Source organism: Muntiacus reevesi, chromosome 1 (assembly GCF_963930625.1).
Source record: "Muntiacus reevesi chromosome 1, mMunRee1.1, whole genome shotgun sequence".
NCBI lineage: Eukaryota > Metazoa > Chordata > Mammalia > Artiodactyla > Cervidae > Muntiacus > Muntiacus reevesi.
In genome coordinates, this window is record NC_089249.1 from 205790068 (window position 1) to 205810322 (window position 20255).

The 20255-nt window shown below is 39.7% G+C and overlaps 1 protein-coding gene across 1 annotated transcript in view; it reads left to right on the plus strand.

Annotated features, from left to right (window-relative positions):
- The window catches only part of ALDH7A1 (aldehyde dehydrogenase 7 family member A1), a 35937-nt gene extending 15915 nt beyond the window's left edge, over window positions 1-20022 (plus strand). Inside the window, exons 8-18 of the mRNA XM_065918192.1 lie at window positions 2665-2742; window positions 5247-5344; window positions 7858-7899; window positions 9780-9874; window positions 11652-11736; window positions 12687-12793; window positions 15131-15247; window positions 16459-16556; window positions 16780-16853; window positions 18135-18210; window positions 19749-20022. Of these exons, the coding sequence (XP_065774264.1) occupies window positions 2665-2742; window positions 5247-5344; window positions 7858-7899; window positions 9780-9874; window positions 11652-11736; window positions 12687-12793; window positions 15131-15247; window positions 16459-16556; window positions 16780-16853; window positions 18135-18210; window positions 19749-19803 (925 nt within the window). The 3' untranslated portion in view covers window positions 19804-20022. The remainder of the gene's footprint in view (window positions 1-2664; window positions 2743-5246; window positions 5345-7857; window positions 7900-9779; window positions 9875-11651; window positions 11737-12686; window positions 12794-15130; window positions 15248-16458; window positions 16557-16779; window positions 16854-18134; window positions 18211-19748) is intronic.
- Window positions 20023-20255: the final 233 nt, after the last annotated feature.

The following is a 20255-nucleotide window of genomic DNA, read 5'->3' on the forward strand; positions in this document are numbered from 1 at the left end:
AGGAAAATGGCTTCCTGTGTAGGGTGATGATGGGCCCTTGATGATGCATTGTTTTTATGGCCTGCATTCTCTGAGAATTATTGGCAGAGAGCTTGTGATGGAGTCTGTTCATAAGAGGGTACTTAATGTTAGAAGATCATTTAGGAACACTGGCTTAGGAAGCAAAAAGTCAGCTAAGAGAGTAGTGTGTGTCAGTATTGAAAGGAATGTGTGATACTAAGGAAACAATGTCTTTCAATGCAAGGGTTCAAATTAAATATTAAAAAGAACCCATATACAAAACACATAAAAATGGTGAGATTCCCCTAGGCAATTTTAAAAAATAATCCTTAAAAAAAAAAAAGCACAGTTAATATGAACATGGTGAACTGACTTGCCAGTTGTTATAAAATAGCTGATTAAATTATTATTTTGATGTTCTCAGTTATTGCTTCAGTATTCTAAAACATAAAGTTATTCTTTGTGCTTTTAAATATTTATTTGGTTAAACCTTTGAAGGAAAAAAAAAAAAAAACCTTTGAAGGAGAAGGCAATGGCACCACACTCCAGTCCTCTTGCCTGGAAAATCCCATGGACGGAGGAGCCTGGTAGGCTGAGTCTCGAAGAGTAGGACATGGCTGAGCGACTTCACTTTCACTTTTCACTTTTATACATTGGAGAAGGAAATGGCAACCCACTCCAGTGTTCTTGCCTGGAGAATCCCAGGGATGGGGTTGCACAGAGTCAGACACGACTGAAGTGACTTAGCAGCAGCAGTAGCAAACCTTTGAAAGGTTTGAGGTTTTCATATAGGAACAGGGCGGATGATTTTTTTTAGACAATTGAGAATATCATCTGATTTTTGTGATAGAAGATAGTAAGTTAAATGATGATATTTTGTGCTAGAGTTACCGAAAGGTATCATACCATCCACTGGTATTTTTTTTCACTGGGAGTTTTTAAATTCAGCTTCTGTTCAGACTCATAAGATGACTATGTATTGTACCTGTCTGTCCAGAAGCACATAGGACAGGAACATAGTTTTCTGGGAGGATAGCATCAGGTACAGGTATTTCTCTTCATTGGTTGTTTTTGGAGCAGTTTATTTGGGGCAGAGGAGCTGAGATCTACACTGGATAGGGGTTACCTTGGCTTAGAAGTTGAATGCCCCACAGAAACCAAAAAGTCTTGTAACAATTCTTGTATGTGTGGCTTTCAGCCACTCACAAGGGACAGGTAGTTACAGAAGTCACTGCACTCAGAGAAGAGTGAAAGCATGAGGTTCCATTCATAGTTCTCGGGTCATCATTCCAGTTTAGATGGGGGCGATCAGTCAGGGGTTGCTTTTACCATGAGCCATGTTGTCTAGGTAGCATTGTTGACATTGGCGTTTATCAGGTAAGCTGAGGAACAAAACTGAGGAGTTAACCCAAGGTCAGATTCTCATGAATTAGGGAAAGAGGGCTTGATTAACTTTTACCCACAGGTGCAAGGCAAAATGCCTACCCTTCAGCTGCTTGTGCAGACAGTCGATACACCGAGTCCCTGGAGAGAATTATACAACCTGATCCTTAGTCTCAGACATGACAACTACAGTGTGTGATCCTTGATGGGTGGAGGAAAGAAAACAGCTGTAAAGGACATTTTGGGGCCCAATTGGAGAATTTACTTGGGTATGATAATGGTATCTTTTTTATGGAAGTGGGTATAGGATTTAGATCTTTGTGAAATTTCAGGTAGAAAGTAGCCGGTAGCTTCGGGTGGTGGATCAAAGGAATTTTTGCCCCATTGAGGCATCAGCTCCTCAGGAAGCTCAAAACCATCGAAAGAACCCTGTTTCCGAGAAATTGGAATTACTGGAGCCGTATTTTACAACTTAAAATCAGATTTATTTATTTTTTATTTTTTCATTTATTTTTATTAGTTGGAGGCTAATTATTAAAATCAGATTTAAATAGCATTGATCTATATGTCTCATTTTGACTCTAACAGCCTAAGTTGTAAGCAGCAGACTAAGACAAGACTGCTTGTCCCCCTTGCTTTGGTCTGGTGGGTGGGGCGATATTTCCTGACTAGTGCTGAACTTCCTTGGGGTTCTGCAGGCAGGTCCTGTGCCCTCTGCTGCTTCCTCCACATCCCCTCTTGGTTTGGGGAACCTTTTCCCCTTCTCATCCTTTACCATTTCTCTAGCTGGCTCTGGTTGGAAGAGATGCGGCCAAACCTCTCATGGCTAATGGGAACTATCCTTCATTTTCTTCGTCTTTCTGGGTTTTATTCCATATACCCCTTTTTATTTCTTTAACATTATTTTAATGGATTTTTGGTGAGAAAGGGCTCCCCCCTAAAAGCCCTGCAGTCAGTTTACCACTTTGAACCAGATGTCTTCATAGTTGGGCAGAAAATATTTGAGAACAGTGATCACTTGAACTTCCTGATCAATGCTTTAGGTCTTTTATGTATTTTGCCTGTCTTCTTCTGAAGTTTCTCTCAGGGGGGAAAAAAAAGTTCTTCATTTAAGTGTTTGAAAATCTCCTCTAGTATCTGAGGAGAAATCTAGGCTTAGATATTTGAGGGATGGGAGAGAAAGTTGAAAAAGGAAAGCCAAGTGGTTGGAATTTATTATTTTTCCAAATACAGTAAGAAATTAAATCGGTCCCTTCCTTAGAATGGCCTTTTCTTTTCTAGGATAATAGCCAAAGTTCTGGAGGACAACAAGCTGCCTGGTGCAATTTGTTCCTTGACTTGCGGTGGAGCGGATATCGGGTGAGTCAGCAGACCCAGAGTGTCTTTCTGCTGAAGGACCTGGGATGATCACCTAGAATCATCTTTACTAGAATTTCAAACCCCAGTATAGTGGAGGAGGTGAGAGTGGCATTTTGAAATCTTTACTGTTACAGATCTCACTGGGCTTTACTTCATTCATATGTAGCTGTTGTTGGAGGGTGAGTGAGACTTATGTTTTTCATTGCCCAGAGCTGCTATTGTAAGGCGTTTGGTTACACATTACTGTGCCAGCGTGCAGCCTGTGGTTTCCCGACGCTTGATGTATCAATGTGCTCACTTACAAAGCAGAACTGTGGAGTTGTGCTCTGGTGTCTCATCCCCCCCAAGGACACGTAGCCTATTTTCTGGGTTCCTCTGTGACCAAAGAAGGGAACCCTGAAGACCCAACTTCTGATTTAATTTACTGTTTGTCAGAAGTTGCCGTGTAATTCACATGCCATAAAGTTCTCTCTCTAAAAATGTACAATCCAGTGGTTTTTAGAACAGTCACAGTGCTGTACAGCCATCCTCGTTACCTTGTTCCAGAACATTTTTGTTACCCTCGCCTCAAAAGAACCTGACACCCACAGCAGTCACTTCCCTCCCTCTCCCCTGGCAGCCCTTCTTGTACTTCCTGTCTCTGTATTTGCCTGTCTGGGGTATTTCTTATAAATGGAATCATACAACACGTTGCCTTTGTGTTTGGCTTCTTTCGCTTGGCAGAATGTCACAGCCACTTTTTCAGCTGAAATGGACTATACTTTCTCTGAACCATGGTAAAAGCTGGTTCTACTGGCCTGGACTTTTTCTTAGTTGACGTTTCCTAGGAGTCAGGTCTTAGAACCCTTACTGGTATGGTAAAAGTCTTACTCTTGTCTCCATCTATTGTACTTAATGGGCGGTCTCAAAAAGGAGTAGTAAAGACTTTTTTTTTTTAAGATAAGGGAGAACATTTTAGAAATTCTATTTGGAAAATACAACTCCCATATAAAGAGTGCATATAGTGGCATGACATTTTTTTTTTTCCAATTATTTTTATTAGTTGGAGGCTAATTACCTTAAAATATTGTAAGTGTTTTTTGCCATACATTGACATGAATCAGCCATGGATTTACATGTGTTCCCCGTCCTGAACCCCCCTCCCACCTCGCTCTCCATTCCATCCCTCTGGGTCTTCCCAGTGCACCAGCCCCAAGCACTTGTCTCATGCATCCAACCTGGACTGGCGATCTGTTTCACACTGGATAATATACATGTTTTGATGCTGTTCTCTCAGATCATCCCACCCTCGCCTTCTCCCACAGAGTCCAAAAGTCTGTTCTGTACATCTGTGTCTCTTTCTGTCTTGCATATAGGGCTATCGTTACCATCTTTCTGAATGCCCTATATATGTGTTAGTATACTGTTTTGGTGTTTTTCTTTCTGGCTTACTTCACTCTGTATAATGGGCTCCAGTTTCATCCATCTCATTAGAACTGATTCAAATGAATTCTTTTTAATGGCTGAGTAATATTCCATGGTGTATATGTACCAGAGCTTCCTTATCCATTCATCTGCTGATGGGCATCTAGGTTGCTTCCATGTCCTGGCTATTATAAACAGTGCTGCGATGAACATTGGGGTGCACGTGTCTCTTTCAGATCTGGTTTCCACGGTGTGTATGCCCAGAAGTGGGATTGCTGGGTCATATGGCAGTTCTATTTCCAGTAAAATATGACATTTAAAACATGTCTACCCTTTGACCTATTCTGTTCTTGTCCTCAGGACGTGCAGTCCTGCAAGCTGGCCTTGGTGTAGCTCAGATGATAACAGGAGTGTGTGCACAGGGACTTTAAGCAGCGTCCCCCGTGAGTGTCAGTGCCCGTGTGTGTGGACTGACCTGGGGAAGCCCGCAGGCACACCGTCATCAAGCATTTCCAGCCCTGCATTGGTCTGGACCTGTGTCTGTCTTGCTTGGCACACACCACACCCTTTGAAGCACTGATCTATAAGTAAGGAGGTTCAGATTGACAGTGTCTGGTCTACCTCCCTTAGAAACTGGAGATCCTAGCACAGACTTTCTAAATCAGCTTCCATGAGGGATGATTAGGATATTTCCCTATAGTCTTTGCACTTCTAATTCTTTTTCAAAGATTTTAAAAATTATTTTATTTTGAAGAGTTCATTTGTTTTTGGTCAAGCCACGTGGCATGCGGGATCTTGGTTCCCTGACCAGGGATTGAACCTGTGCACCCTGCATTGGGAGCATGGAGCCTTAACCACTGGACAACCAGGGAAGTCCCTAAACTTTTAATTAAGAGACTTCAAAATAGCTGAGATGCTCGTCAAGGAAATGCTACCATTGAAATGTCCAGTCATGCATCAGTACAAGAAGGAATATCTTCCTTAACAGCATCCTTGAAGTGATTTCTATCTATGGAGAGCTCCCAGAGCGGGTTGGACACTGTCAGATGCCCCTGTTGCTGGGTTTCTCTGCTTGGGTGACCGTGTCTGTTCCCCTGCAGCACAGCTATGGCCAAGGATGAGAGAGTGGACCTGCTGTCCTTCACCGGGAGCACGCAGGTGGGAAAACAGGTGGCCCTTATGGTGCAGGAGAGGTTTGGTAAGTGTTGGCTTCATACTGAGCATTATACCCTCGACTATGGATGTGCATTCTAAATATTGGGTTTTTTCTGTGGATTATCTGACTGTCCAAGTAAAAGAAAAGATACAGTTAATGGTGGGTTAATATTACCAGCAGATATATATCCATAATTTGGAAAAGGATGTCATTCCCTCCCTAACTGACTGTAGTAGAATCATATCAAATGTATTTATTAATCTGTATCAGACCAGTTTAGCAAGTAAAAAAAGAAAACTCAGGATTTAAACAGGACTATTCAGAGTACAGGACCTAGAGTGAATGCGGTGTAGAAGACTTGTGTCTGTTCGTCTCTCATTTATGATGTAGCGCTCGGTGGCTTTTGGTGATGACGGCCCCATCCCCATGTAATTTAATATCCGCTTGAGGCTTAGGCTTTCCTGGTGGCCCAGTGGTAAAGAATCCACCTGCCACTGCAGGTCTCATGTTTGATCCCTGATCCAGGAAGATCCTACGTGCCTTGAAGCAGCTAAGCTGTGCGCAACTATTGAGCTGGTGCTCTTGAGCCCAGAAGCCGCAACTACTGAAGCCTACAGGCCCAAGAGCCCCGTGCTCTGCAACAAAAGAAGCCACCTCAGTGAGAAGCCCACACACTAGAGAGTGGCCCCCTCCATCTGTAACTAGAGAAAAGCCTGTGCGGCAAGGAAGACCCAAGAGAGCCAAAAATAAATTAATTAGAAATAAAATCCTTTAAAAATAAAAATCCATTTGATGCTTAACTGTTTCAGAGTCGCGGAGGTGAGAACATATTCTCCTGTTGTCACATATGCTCCTAATATCACAAGTAAATACAAGTTACTTACATAGAAGCTGATTTTGAAGTGTAGTTAAGAAAAAGTAAATATATATGTAAAAGATCAGTAGTAACCACAGCTCTAAGTTGAGGCAGGCAAATCTCAAGTCTCAGTGCTCAGGAGTGCACAATGAGAATGGTGTACATAGCCTCCTGTATACCCTCCTGGAATGTAACCGGGCATTGTGCATCAGGAGCTCTAATATCCATACCCTTTGGCGCTGACCTAAGCAGGTAATCGAGAGGTAGGTAATCAATAACCAGTATATTCAACACTAGAGAAGTTAAATAAAAGTTGGCTAATATCACTGTGATGGAATACTATATTGTGGTGTTTAAAAAAAAGCTCTTAATAATTTAGAGAAAAGGTATAGGTTTTTATTAAGGAAATAAAGCAAAATTATTATCTCAACTGAATATAGATGTATAGAAAGAGATTGGAAGGCACTGTATCAAGTTATGGGAGAGATTTCATGGTAATTTGTGCCATGCCTTTGGCTTATTTGATTCTTTTTTGCTTTTTTTTTTTTTTTCAAATAATTTTCTACAATGAGCACATAATTTTTAAACTTTTTTATTATGGTAATATATATGTATATATGTATAACAAAACTTAATATTTGATTTATATATATATATATACTTTAACTGTACAGTTCAGTTGCATTAAGTACATTTGCACTTATATTGTTGTGAAACTGTCACATCATCCATTTCCAGAACTTTTTTTGTCTTCCCAACTCTCTACCCATTAAAAACCAACTCCCCATTTCTTCCTTCTCCTGGCCTTGGGAACAAGCATTTTGTTTTCTGCCTCAGGCTTGACTATTCTAAGAACCTCCCTTAGAAGTAGAATCATACAGTAGATGTCTTTCTGTGTCTCAGTTATTTCACTTAGCATAGTATCTTAAAGGTTTACGCATGTTGTAGCATGTGTCAGAACTTCCTTTTTGAGACTGAATGATATTCCATTGTATGGATATACCACTGTTTGTTTATCTATGCATCTGTCAGTAGATACTTGGGTTGATTCTACCTTTTAGCTATTGTGGAAAATGCTGTTACAAATACTACTCAGGTCCCTGTTTACTTCTTATGGTTAAGTACCCAGAGTGGAATTATTAGATCTTATGGTAGTACTGTGTTTAAGTTCTTGGGAAATTGTCAAATTGTCATATAATTTTCCTCAGTGATTGTACCATTCTACACTAACTGTTTGGAGTTTAAGGGGATATAATTTCAAGCTTAGAGAAATTCCAAGACTAACACAAAGAATCCTATGTACTCTTTAACAAGTTTTACCAGTCACTTGCCCCATTTTTAAAATCACTTTCTCTTCAGCAGCACACACACATACACACATAAAAACACATATATATTGTGAGAGTATATTGTTTTTGAACCTTTTGAGAAAGTTGAAGACATTGTATTCCTTTAAATATGTTTGTGTATTTCCTAAGAACAAGGACTTTCTGTCATATAACAACCATTATACAGTTATTAAAATCAGTCATCTTGACATTAATGCAATGCTCATTCTTTTTTCTTTTCCTTAAGGTACAACTGATTTATGCTTATGCTGTATTTTAAATCAAAGTAAAACAAATGGGATAGGCTGTGGTTTGCAGGTGTGTGCAATAAACTGAAATAGGCATTAATTTGTGTTTGTATATTTTTAAAGGGAGAAGTTTATTAGAACTTGGAGGAAACAATGCCATTATAGGTAAGGCTGCCTTTTTTGTTTGTTTTCTGGTCGGCATATCTTCAGTAGTCGTCCTGAATGTGTAGAGCTCGTGTGAGAACTCATCTGTTGTGTGTTGTTTGAGATCTAAGTCCCGTGCGTGGGAACTTTTCCTTACGAGAGAGAACACAGTGTGTTCCTGTTTGGAAAACGTCACCTGGGGCTTAGAACCTGTGTGTGAGACTTTCTAATGTTGCATGTTTCTTGTTCTCCTATTTTTTTTTTTTTTAAACTGGCCATGTGTTTCTCTAGAATAAATAAGGCACTCTTATATGATCTGTTTCCAGAAATACTAGTTTGTCTTCAGTGGAATATTGAGTGCTTTTATATTGGGAAGGAACACTTCCTTAAGGTATTTTAAGCTGTAGTCTTAGAGATTATTTAATTCTCTTTTTCACTTGTTTGACACAAAAGAAAATAGTCCACCAGCATAACTTCTGGATAATATAATGAATATCAGTTGGTTGAGACTTCATAGAATCATGAATTTTATGATAAAAAACTTTCTCATTGTACATTGCTATCATTATCGTGTTTAATGCTTTTGTGTTTGTGGGGGACACCAGGAATAGAAAAAGTGTGTGATGAGGATTTGTTCTGGGTGAACTTCTAATCTTGTAAAAGGGAGCTGATTAAAAAATACAGTTAGCATTTATTTATCACTAGGCATTTGACAAGTATTGTGATAGGCTGTTTCATATGCCATATGTCATTTAATCCCCACAATAGTCCCACCTTTATTAATCTCATTTGAAGGTTACACTTAGGCTTAAAATAATATGTGCCTAAAGTGACAGAGTCAGCATTTCTATCCTGGCAATCAGACCCCAGAGCACAGCTCTCTTTCTAAAACTCCTTCCTGTCGTCCATTAGTACCCCCAGGAAATAGTGTTCCATTTTATGGATGAGGAAACCGAGGCTTAAAAAGGTAAAATAACACAACTAAAAAGGGGATGGGGATGGATAAGAACTTTGGTCTGTTTGGTTGTACAAACTGCCTTCTTAACTATCACTTTAGTCTGAGAAGGCTATTAAACTGGACAGGGGAACATTGAGGATGTAAAAGGCAATTGGGACTGTAAGTTTATGGAAGGGATGGAAAGGAAGGAGTTATAAGTAATACAGTGTATCACTGGCAGGGTTAATCTTGTAAAGATGATGCGAGTTTTTTCTTCAGAGGGCAGAAGAGTAGGAGGAAGGAATATAGACAAAAGGGGAGAGGAATCGAGAGGTGACTTTGCGTTGATATCTTCAGAGTTGCAGAGGAAGCAGGAAAGGGCTTGGTGTGTGATCCCTCCAAGATTTTTCGTGACGTGCAGGGTGAGGTCATCTGGTGCGGGAGTAAAGGGCACGAGGGGTTTGAGAGATTTGAAAAAACTTCTGTAGAGGGGGGAACAAGTGGCGTTTAAGGGAACGGACTGATGCAGGTGAGGGTGTGGATGTTGTTAGAGAGCTTGGTTTGATGATGGTAATAAATCAGAGGGGTCCCAATGGGCTCCCTGGCCCAGGGAAGTTGCCGTTGTAATCGGCCGTGGGGTTGAGGGTGGAGGCAAGTAAAACTGACAAAGACAATGGTGTCTTATGGAAGAGATCACATGGGTGCAGACAAGGCGTAGTCAGCACCAGAAACTCCCGAGGGGTGAAAGATAAAGCAGGTCGGAAGAGGATGAGCTCATCGCTCTAGTCTCATATCATTTTCCCTGGGAGAGGAGTTGCCTCTGCAGCGTGAACCTGCTCATCTTACAGAAATAGTCCTGATGTTCTCTTCCTACGCTTCCTAAAGGCATCATCTTACACCATTTAGCGTCAAGTACCTTGTCTGCCTCCCTCGCGACACTGATGGTGTGTTTTGTTTCCCTAAGCTTTTGAGGATGCGGACCTCAGCTTAGTCGTCCCCTCGGCTCTCTTTGCAGCCGTGGGGACAGCCGGCCAGAGGTGTACCACCGCGAGGCGCCTGGTGAGTGTCTGCACGGGCGTGTGAGAGTGTCCTGCTTTTCCATTGCCATTTTTTAACACACTGTACCATTCAGGAAGTGTGACAGGAGCGCTACTAGAAACCTGCAGTTTCTGTACATAGTTTAACTCTCCTACTCTGTTCTGGGCTCATGGCGCATTCTGCTGGTCAGCCAGGGTCTCTGCCTTAGCTCTGCCCAAGCTGGATGTGGTCCAGCCCTCACTGGAGTCGGACTTGGGAGATTAGACCTGCTTTCAATCCTGCACCTAACATTGTGGACAGAATCCCATGTCACTTAGAGAATAAAACAATCTAAACACCCTATGGGATAGCAAAGAGTCGGACACGACTTAGAGCCTCAACAACAACAACAAAACATTTGAAAAATTCGAAACTGTTTGCTAAAAGAAAGACAATTTTGGCTTTTTTATAAAGACATTTTAAGTTGTAAAATATTTTAAAAATTAAGATTTGGGCCTGTAAGTCTTGGATTTGACTTGATGTGACATAATTTTCTGGAAAGTAAATGTATGTGTATTCTCTCTTTAGAAATGTCTAAGTCTATACACATAATGTATAGAGCACGTAAATATTAAGTGAATATGATGAAAGTGGTTTCCCTTCAGTGTTTGGGGCTTGGGAAGTTTAATATCCACCCTTAGTTTTGGCTGGATTTTAAAATGTTTTTTTCTGGGATACAACCTTGATTTTCATGACTCGTGCTACTGGAAACTTGTGCCAAACAAGTTTTGATTAGGCAGAAAATTTGGCTACCTTTGCCTTTTTAAAAATAATTATTGTTGAGTTTTCCTCCTGTCATTAAAAAAAAAAATCAAATTATGGAGGAATTAGCTTTGGGTTTTTCCTCTCACCCACAATGAATGTGAACGAATTCTTTATAAGATTAGCACAATTAAATTAGTTAGAATAAGATAAGAAAATAGGGAATTTGAGTCCTTACTTTTGCCATGACTTATTTTCACTCTTGCTATATTTTACAATGGATGAATATCAATCTTTTCTTGGTTTTTATATTAATCAGTTGAAGTTCTTAAAAACATCTAAGCTACAATGTTCATAAAGTATTTACAATTTATTAAATTTGTTCACCTTAAGTATTTGTTACATTAAAGCTTAGAAGGAAACAGGCATACTCCAAAATATTACAATCTTAATTACATGACAAACTATGAAATGATGTAAATGTCAAGCATTTCTTTATTTGGTTAACTTTTGTTTTTCCTTTGTGTCCTGGAGCAAATATGCATAGCTATGCTTTCTATTAAGTGTCAAATATTAAAGGATACTATTGGTCATAACCCAAATCAGTTTCTATAGGGACAGTAGTAGTCTTTAGAAAAATCCACTGCATTACTACACACCTCTGTATGATTTATCATTGGCCCTCTGTTTCAACCAACTGTAAACCATGTAGTCGCACTAGAAAAATATGTTTATACAGGGAGACTTGAGCAGTTCAAACCCATGTTGTTCCAGGGTCACTTGTATAAACCAGTAATGTTAAGAAAAATTGGAAGAATTTCCTGACAGTCTAGTGGTTAGGACTCTGAGATTTCACTGCTAAGGGCATGGGTTCAATCCCTGGCCAGGGAACTAAGATATCCCACAGCTTCACAATGTGACTGAAAAAAAAAAAAGGCTACAGGAAAAAAAGAAAATTGTACATTGTTAGCAATTTTTTGCATTTATTTGTATTATTTATATATACTATTACTAGTGCATTTATATTTCCTAATCCCTTGAATGTTTCTTCATTTAGTTCTTACATGAAAGCATCCATGATGAAGTTGTCAATAGACTTAAAAAGGCCTACGCACAGATCCGTGTTGGGAACCCTTGGGACTGTGAGTATCTGGTTGATTTCAGAGATTTTCTTTTTAACTACTGGTGTTAATAAGAGTTCCTGGTTTTCTACTTATATATATATATATATATATTTTTTTTTTTTTTTTCTTTTCCCTTTCCTGAGAGGCCCAAGGGACTATGAAGCAGGTTATTATTGGGCAGTTAGGGTGACAAGTCTGCTCCAAGTTAGGATCTGAGTGTTTCATGTGAGCTGGTGGGTGAGCTTGGGATATGATCTTGAGGTGGGGTGAGTTTGATGAGCTTCTCCTTTTCCATTTCCCTCTTCGGAGTTAGCACCATCCTCCCTCTGGCAAGGTAGCGAGAGGCACCTACCTGACTTCTCTGCTTCCATTTCTGCCTTCCATCATAACCAAAGCAATTTAAAAAATGTAATTAGATAGTTCACTCTCTTGCTTAACACAGTCATTGCTTTTGGACTTTAACTTCGATGCCTTTGGAGTCCCGTTTTAGCAAGTTTATAGTCTTGCATGGTCTGACCTCATTGCCCCCCCGACCACCTGTGCACCCTTAACTTGTTCACGACTGCTGGGCCTATGAAGTTCTTAGAGAACAGTCACCCTGTAATGAGTAAGCATAGCCTATATTTTGACTGCAGTGCCCTGATGAATTGGTAGCTCTTTGCCTAGATTTGACCCTCCGTGTTTCTCTATAGAAAGCTTATGAGGACTCAGTCATACCTGGTTTTTTGTGTATCTTCTGTGGCTGCTTTTGCACTGCATTGGTGAAGTTGAGTACTCATGCCACATATGTCACACCAAGTATTAAATAGTTACTGTCTGGCTCTTTGCAGAGAAAGGTTGCTGAAGCGCCTCCTGCTCTAAGCCGAAGTGATATATGAAGGGACTGGTCTGCTCATTGGGATAGCTGTTAGAATAATAAAATGATGCCTTTTAGGGTGAAATGAAGAGCAGTCTTTTTTTCTCTCCAGCTAACGTTCTCTATGGGCCACTCCACACCAAACAGGCAGTAAGCATGTTTCTTGGAGCAGTGGAAGAAGCAAAGAAAGAAGGTGGCACCGTTGTCTATGGTGGCAAGGTAATGACCACTTGAGATCAGGACTTTTCTTTTCCTTTTGCACACAAGTAGGCTCTGGGTAAATTGATGAGGTATCCCTGACTACCAGCTTTCTTTTCTGCAATCCTTTTGTAACAGGGAAGTAAGTACATGTTTGAAAGAATGACAATGTAACACACATGGAACATTTCTGAAAAGACATAACTCAGAGCCAAGGTTATCTTTGAATTGAGTGCCTGGCAATTTGTATGGAAGGAAGATGAAGACCTCTTTTTCATGGTACAGGGGAAGACTGTATTCAGTGCAGTTTAAATCCACATTTAGTAGTGATTTTTAAGTCATTTAAGGTGGAGAATCAAAAAAAATACACACTGCAAGCATTTTAATTTGACACATATTACTGTTGTCAATGGAAAATTAATTAGTTGGTTTAAGAAAGAAATGGAAAATTTTATTTGAGCCAAGTTGAGGATTATAACCCAGGAACAGCATCTTGGAAAGCTCTGAGAACCGTTCTGCCTGTTAGAAAGTCAAGGCAGTTATAAAAGTATTTTAAACAGGGCTGTATATTAAATGACAGTTTATACAGTCTAGAGAAATGTCATTGTGGCTCCTTACAAGATAATGAAGGAGTGTTATATTTTAGGAATTGTCTTATTGGTGCTAGGAGAATGTTTGCTCTTTATGGTTGAGCAGGTATTTCTGCTTATGGGGAGGTTTGGTGGATGCATAATGCAGATACACAATGCACAGTAGAGGGGAGAGAGGAGGCCATAGAGCAAAGAAAGCTTTTGATGGTTAAATTTTTCTTGTCTTGCTGTAAAATATGAGTTTCATTTCACACTCTATTTGTTTGATTCTTGAGATGTAGACCCAAGGCATTTTTTTCATGTATGATAGAAATTTGTCTTCATCCTTGAATAAGCTATAAGTATCATTTATTACCTACAATGTATTTTCACTTCTTTAAAAATCACAGTGAAGTGAGTTTCTCGCAAAGCTGTCTGAGGGCAGAATCCTTCTCTTAACACTGACACACCTACATTTCACCTGATAGAGATGTATATGCATATTTGTATTTTTGTTACTTATTTACCTTGAGCTTTTTTAAGCATATAACTTAATCTTTTTAGAGGTAACTTTCCCCCCTCCTTGGGTAATATTTACTTAAAGTACACAATGCAGTATAGGATTACAGTAACAAATATAGCTGCTGCATATGGAACTGGGAGTAAATACAGATGACGCTGGGTAAACATACAGCTCAGAAGGTGTGGGCAGAATTGTACAGGCACACTGGAGAACCGACCACTGGCCAAGCAGCTTGCTGCCGGCATCAGAATATTTTATAGAAGTTACGTGGAGACGGACTAGCAATTTGGTTACGTGGAGCTCAGTTAGGAGGGTGTCTACAGTATGTCCTTTTGGAGATTTAGGTTTCTGTGTTACTGTGTGTTAGTTTGCTAGGGCTGCCGTAACAAAGCATCACAGACTGGGTGGCTTAAGCAACGCGTTTATTGTCTCACAGTTCTGGAGGCTGCGTCCAAATTTGAGGTGCTGGGAAGTTTGGTTCTTCCTGATGAGGCCTCTGGCTTGCAGGTGGCCACTTCTCTCAGTGTCTTCACATGGTCTGTCTGGAAAGAGGAGGTCCTTGGTGTCTTATGAGGAATTAGTTCTATCTGATAAGGGCCTCACCCACATGACCTCTTTTAACTTTGCCTCCTTGAAGGTCCTGTCTTCAAATTTAGTCACAGTGGAGAAGGTGAGGTTTAAGGCTTCAATGTAAGAATTGGGAAGGTGGTGGGGGGTGTGGGGTATGTTGTAACAGGATGGATATAGATTACCTCTTTAAAAATTATGTGGAGTTTAAAATAGCCACCTGTAGCCACATTTTTTCACTATAACTTGGTCATGATGCATAGCCCAGCTCTCTGTCCTTGACCCTTTTTTCTTTTCTTTTTCTGACCAACTAAGTTAGAACCAATAGGTGGCAGAGAAATTTTCATTCATGATGGGAAATTATTTTGGAGAAATAATTCACTTATAAATCGTCCTTTTTTTTCCCCCAAAAGTATAGGCATGGGACTTCCCTGGCAGTCCAGTGGTTAAGACTTGACATTCCAATGCAGGGGGTGTGGGTTTGATCCCTGGTTGGGGAGCTGAGATTCCACATGCCCCATCAAAAAACCGAAACATAGAACAGAAGCAATAATGTGACAAATTCAATAAAGACTTTAAAAATGGTCCATATCCAAAAAAACCCAACAAAAACCCTTAAAGTATAGGCAAAAATGGTATCCTCTGAACCGAAGAATCAAAAACAAATGTTCTTGATTTTATTTCTTTTCTCTGCTGCAGGTTATGGATCGCCCTGGAAATTACGTAGAACCGACAATTGTGACAGGTCTTGACCATGACGCATCCATCGTACACACAGAGACTTTTGCCCCGATTCTTTATGTCTTTAAATTCAAGGTAAAATGTGGATTCCTTCTCTCTTTTCTCTAGTTTAATGTTGAAACAAATGAGAAGACCAGGAGAAAATAAAGGCATATTAAATTTCACTCAGCCTTTTGGGGAGGTTTTATAAAATGACTCTGATTAGTAGAGATTTGAAAGTTAAGGACAAAATAGGATGATCTGAACACTTTAAGCAATAAAGCATGTTAAGTTAGATGCCAGGGAAATTGAGACAAGCCAAGGGCCAACGTTGAAATTGGTGGAGAATGTGGCCCACATTGTCTGTATCACCTGATTCTGAGCTGTGTACGCTATGCAATCATCTTGTGCACAAAAGGGACCAGGTAGTTTGATAGTCTGAGTGCTCAATATCAGTGGACAAAATGAGAAGGTAGAAATGTACAATTACAACCTGTATCAGAGGACAGGCTGCAGAGGTTTCAGCAGATGTAGATGTCTAGAGGGTCTCCTTCCTCACGTGCAACAGGCCCTACTCTGCCAGCAGAGGCTTAGAGATTGAATTGAGGCTTGGCTACTGTGATTAACAGTTAAAGGGTAATGAGACATACCTTGTTGCAATGATGTGATTGCATGAATTAAAATCTTGCTTTAAATTGTCTATTTTTGCTCCACATAATGTGACTATAAATTGTAATGTCATGTTTTGTCATGTATCTACGTGTTTGAGTTCCTGAGCATCTCATTTAACCCCTCTTGCCTAATCTGTAAATTTGAGATAACATTGAGCCTGTCATTGGCTGAGAATTAAATATATAAATGTATGTTCAATGTCGTTGTGTTTGTGTTGCATGTGCTAAGGGCTTAGTAAATAATAGATCTTGTATGTAGTGGCATGAATGGAAGAATGTACTTGTGTGTGTGTGTGTGTGTGTTTTAATATTTATTTATTTATTTGGCTGTGCTGGGTCTTTGCATGGAAACTCTTGGTTGCAGCATATGGGATCTAGTTCCCTGATGAGGGATGGAACCCAGATCCCCAGCGTTGGGAGCTCTGAGTCTTAGCCACTGGACAGCCAAGCACGTCCCATTATATGTTTTTCTCAAAGTTCATTTGAGGGGAGGATCCCACCAAGCACTGTATTAGGAAGATGTTGACTCCTCAGTTCCCCTACGATTATACTGGTAAATTTTATGGAATGAGTTTACCATTAGTGATTGGGCCTGGCACTGTATCCTCTAACAACTTCCAATGTCTGTCCTTTTAGAATGAAGATGAGGTCTTTGCGTGGAATAATGAAGTCAAACAGGGACTTTCAAGTAGCATCTTTACCAAGGATATGGGCAGAATCTTTCGCTGGCTTGGGTATAACTTTGTCTATTTTGAAAATATATATAAGTCTGATTTGTGTGGTGAATCGACTTTACAAAAAAGAAAATGAAGCCATCATAGGTGAAAATCTGTTTTTCAGCATTGAGAATCTTAGAAGTTTTGTTCGGCTTATTTATTCATTTTTGTATATATATATATATATTTTTAAACTTCTCTATATTTTGCTTTCACTGTGCCTCCCTTTTTATATACGCAGACCAAAAGGATCAGATTGTGGCATTGTAAACGTCAACATTCCGACGAGTGGGGCTGAGATTGGAGGAGCATTTGGTATGTAGAGAATGCTTTTTCCTTTACCATGCTGGACAACTTGTGTGAAACATTGTCTGCCAAGAAAGCATAGAGACTTGGTATCCAAAGCTTTTATTAGGAGTTGGTCACACCGGCATGCAAGGCCTAACGTGCCCCCAAATTTCAGACTCTCAGAAGGAAAACAGGTATTAAACATAAACTACATTGTTGGCCCAGTGAGACCGTATGGGTTAGCCTGTAAATTTCCAGATGCTAGCGGCATTGTAAACAGATATGCTGTGTATTTTCTGCACAGATTGTAACTTTTCTCAGACTTTGAAGTTATAATTTACTTGTTTTCCATTACTGTAGTTGAAAAGCCCAATCCACTTTGATTTCTGATCTTTCCTCTCATTTCAAAAGTTTGGGGCCTGTTATTTATGTCTGATGTTGTAAATGCTTCAGTAATATGCCTCAGTGGAGACCTTGGTAAAATTCTTTTTGCACAGTCACTGGGCTAGTAATTGGCCTTAGCATCGGAACTCACAGATTTTAGTTGTGGAAAGTTTTTGATAGTTTTATTTTGTTTTGGTGGTGTTTGAGTTTTTTTTCCTTTGATTGTTTTCTGTTTTAATTTCTAGAACTCCTATTATATGAATGTTCTCTCTTGAAGAATTATCTAATTTTGTTTTGTTTCTTTCCCCCTTTATCTATCTCATTAGTCTTTTTGAGAGAGTTCTTCAAACTTTTTTTCTAATCCTTCTCTCAAGTTTTTTCTCTTACAAAAAACAATATTAAATGTACTTTGATAGCATACTTTTAAATGTAACCTTTTCTTGTTTTGTGGAATCATTTATCTTTTTATAATTTCTTTTAAAATATTAATTGTTAACATTCGAACATTTTATTATAAGATCAGTTTATGTAAATTTTAGAAAATTTTATACAGATAAGCATAAATGGGAAAATAAATTATTTTTCCCTTGTCGAGAGGTTTCTGCTCTTAACACCTTGGTCTAATGGTAAGGTTTTTTTTTAGGTTTCCTTCTGCTGTTTGATACTTCTATTTTTTGTTAATTCCTTTAACTTTATTTTCCAAAGTGGTTCCCTTTTTTGTGATTATTTTGGTCTCTGTCTTTTATGTATTTGTTTGCAAAGGAGCTACTCTGGCCGCAGGTGAAGTAACTGGCCAGGTAGCTGTGGCCCCCTGGTGTCTTCATTTCCATGGTTCTGAGTAGGAGGCCACACAGGCGCTGCTATATGTACACACACATATATCCGCTATGCGTAGAGTCACGGGCTATTTGTGCACTTCTCTAGGAGGGGAGAAACACACTGGCGGGGGCAGGGAGTCGGGCAGCGACGCCTGGAAGCAGTACATGCGAAGATCTACGTGGTAAGAGAAGGCTTTGGGGAAGCGGTTTGGCCTTACAGCCTCTGGAACATGCTCCTACACATTTCTGCTTTCTGCTGTGTGTTCGTGTAATTTCTCTTCATTCTGTGTTTCTGACGTCCCGCAGCTCTCCCCTCCCTGATCATCCACTTGGTACTATTATTTTCCTAACTGTCTTCAGCGAGTGCCCAGCGCCTGACTGTGAAACCAGCGGTTTCTGTCTAGGGACAGCACCGTAGCAAGATACTTGGTGTCAGCCAGCAGGATAAAGTGGAAGAGGCTGTCCTTCGAGTTTTTTCCTTGGGTGCAGTCAACCCACCCCTGCAGTCTATCAGGGTAGAAGGAATGGAGCTGGGCAGGCTGCCTGCAGGCCTGGCTAGTGAGCGGGGGGCGGATCCTGTCCTCTGGGAGTAGCGAACATGAGCCTTGAAAGCAGAAGCAGGTTCACCCAGCACAAAGATAACTGGTGAGGGAATGTGTTGCTGGGAGATTTCGATTAGGACATTTTACTTGTTTTCTATTTTCCCTCCCCTTTAAATAGAAATCGCTTTATCCAAATGCAATAAGATGGTATGGAAGGCCCGTGTGGTGTTAGGTGTTAAAGGAGCACGGGTGAGGGGCCAGGACACTGTCTTGGTCTCATTTACTGTTTCTTACTGGCTCTAGAACCTCATGAGGAGCAGGTCGGGGGTTCTCCAGCAACTTCATGTAGGTCAGGAATTTTTTTTTCCCCTCCAGCTTTTCTGAGGTATATTATTGACAAAATCGCAATATATTTAAAAAGGATAACATGATGATTTACCTATGCCTACATTGTGAAAAGATTCCCACAGTCAAGTTAGCACATCCTTAACCTCATCACATCTTTGTGTGTGTGTGCGTGCACGTGCATGCGTGCTTAAGATCTATTCTTAGCAAATTTTTGAAGGTATGTCAGGAGTTTCTGAGGTGCTTTGGCTATGGCTTGTTTAGTCTCAGACATACGCACGCTCTTTGCCTGATTCCCTTTTGTTGAAAACAGTCTTGTTCCTTATATTTGTCTTATGTACATGGGATCTAGGGGACCAAGCATGTATTAATAGCTGCGGCCTTTTTGGAGCCCATTTAACGGGGACAGTCTGTGTCAGGAGTAAAGCCAGATGGCTAAAAGGGAAGCTTTTATTTTCTAAATTATTATAGTTCCTTATTCTATTTCTATCAAATGTGAATCCCTGTGTTTTTCCTACTAATTCACTGCATGTTATTGATAGACATAAAGAAGATGAAGTTATAGTCTCCATATTCTTTACACCCTGAAAACCACGACTAACACATATGCTGTGTGTCTTTTCAGACTTTTGTGTTTCTCCTTTTTTTTTTCTTTTATAAAACTGAATCTATACTAACTTTTTTGTATACTAATTTTTTTCACCAACTTATAACTTGAACATTTGCCCTTGTTAATATATGCAGATCAGCTACATTTTTTTCATGGCATAAAATTTCCTCTATTACATGTGTACTATCCTTCATTTAATTTTGTTCATTTTTTACCCCCTTAGTACCATCAACTACAGTAAGGACCTTCCTCTGGCCCAAGGAATCAAGTTTCAGTAAAAAAGTGCTTTTAATTGACATTTCAAGCTTTTTACGCATTGTTGTAACTCTTCTGAAGAAGCAAAGAAAATGAGTGTTTGCCTTGAATAAATGCATCATTTTGAATATGACAGTGGTTAATCCCTTATGCTTCTGAGGCCTAAATCAAGAGACTCATTTTTAAAAAAATAAAACTTTTCATGACATCATCTCAAGTAATAAAAAGTAATTTTTATGTTACTAGTAGTTACTGATTTTTTACATTTAGGACTATTTTTATAATTTAGAAAAAAAATAGTACATGTCATGGTGGGAATTTGGAAAAAATCTGAACATAATAGAGAAGAAAATAGAAGTCTGGTCGGTGGATGCAGGAACATCTCCTAAGCAAATAAATCAGTGACGGGCTTGATCACATCACCCTCACACCCTGGAAAGGGTGTGATTGAAGAGAGTGTCGCTTGTTTATGGAG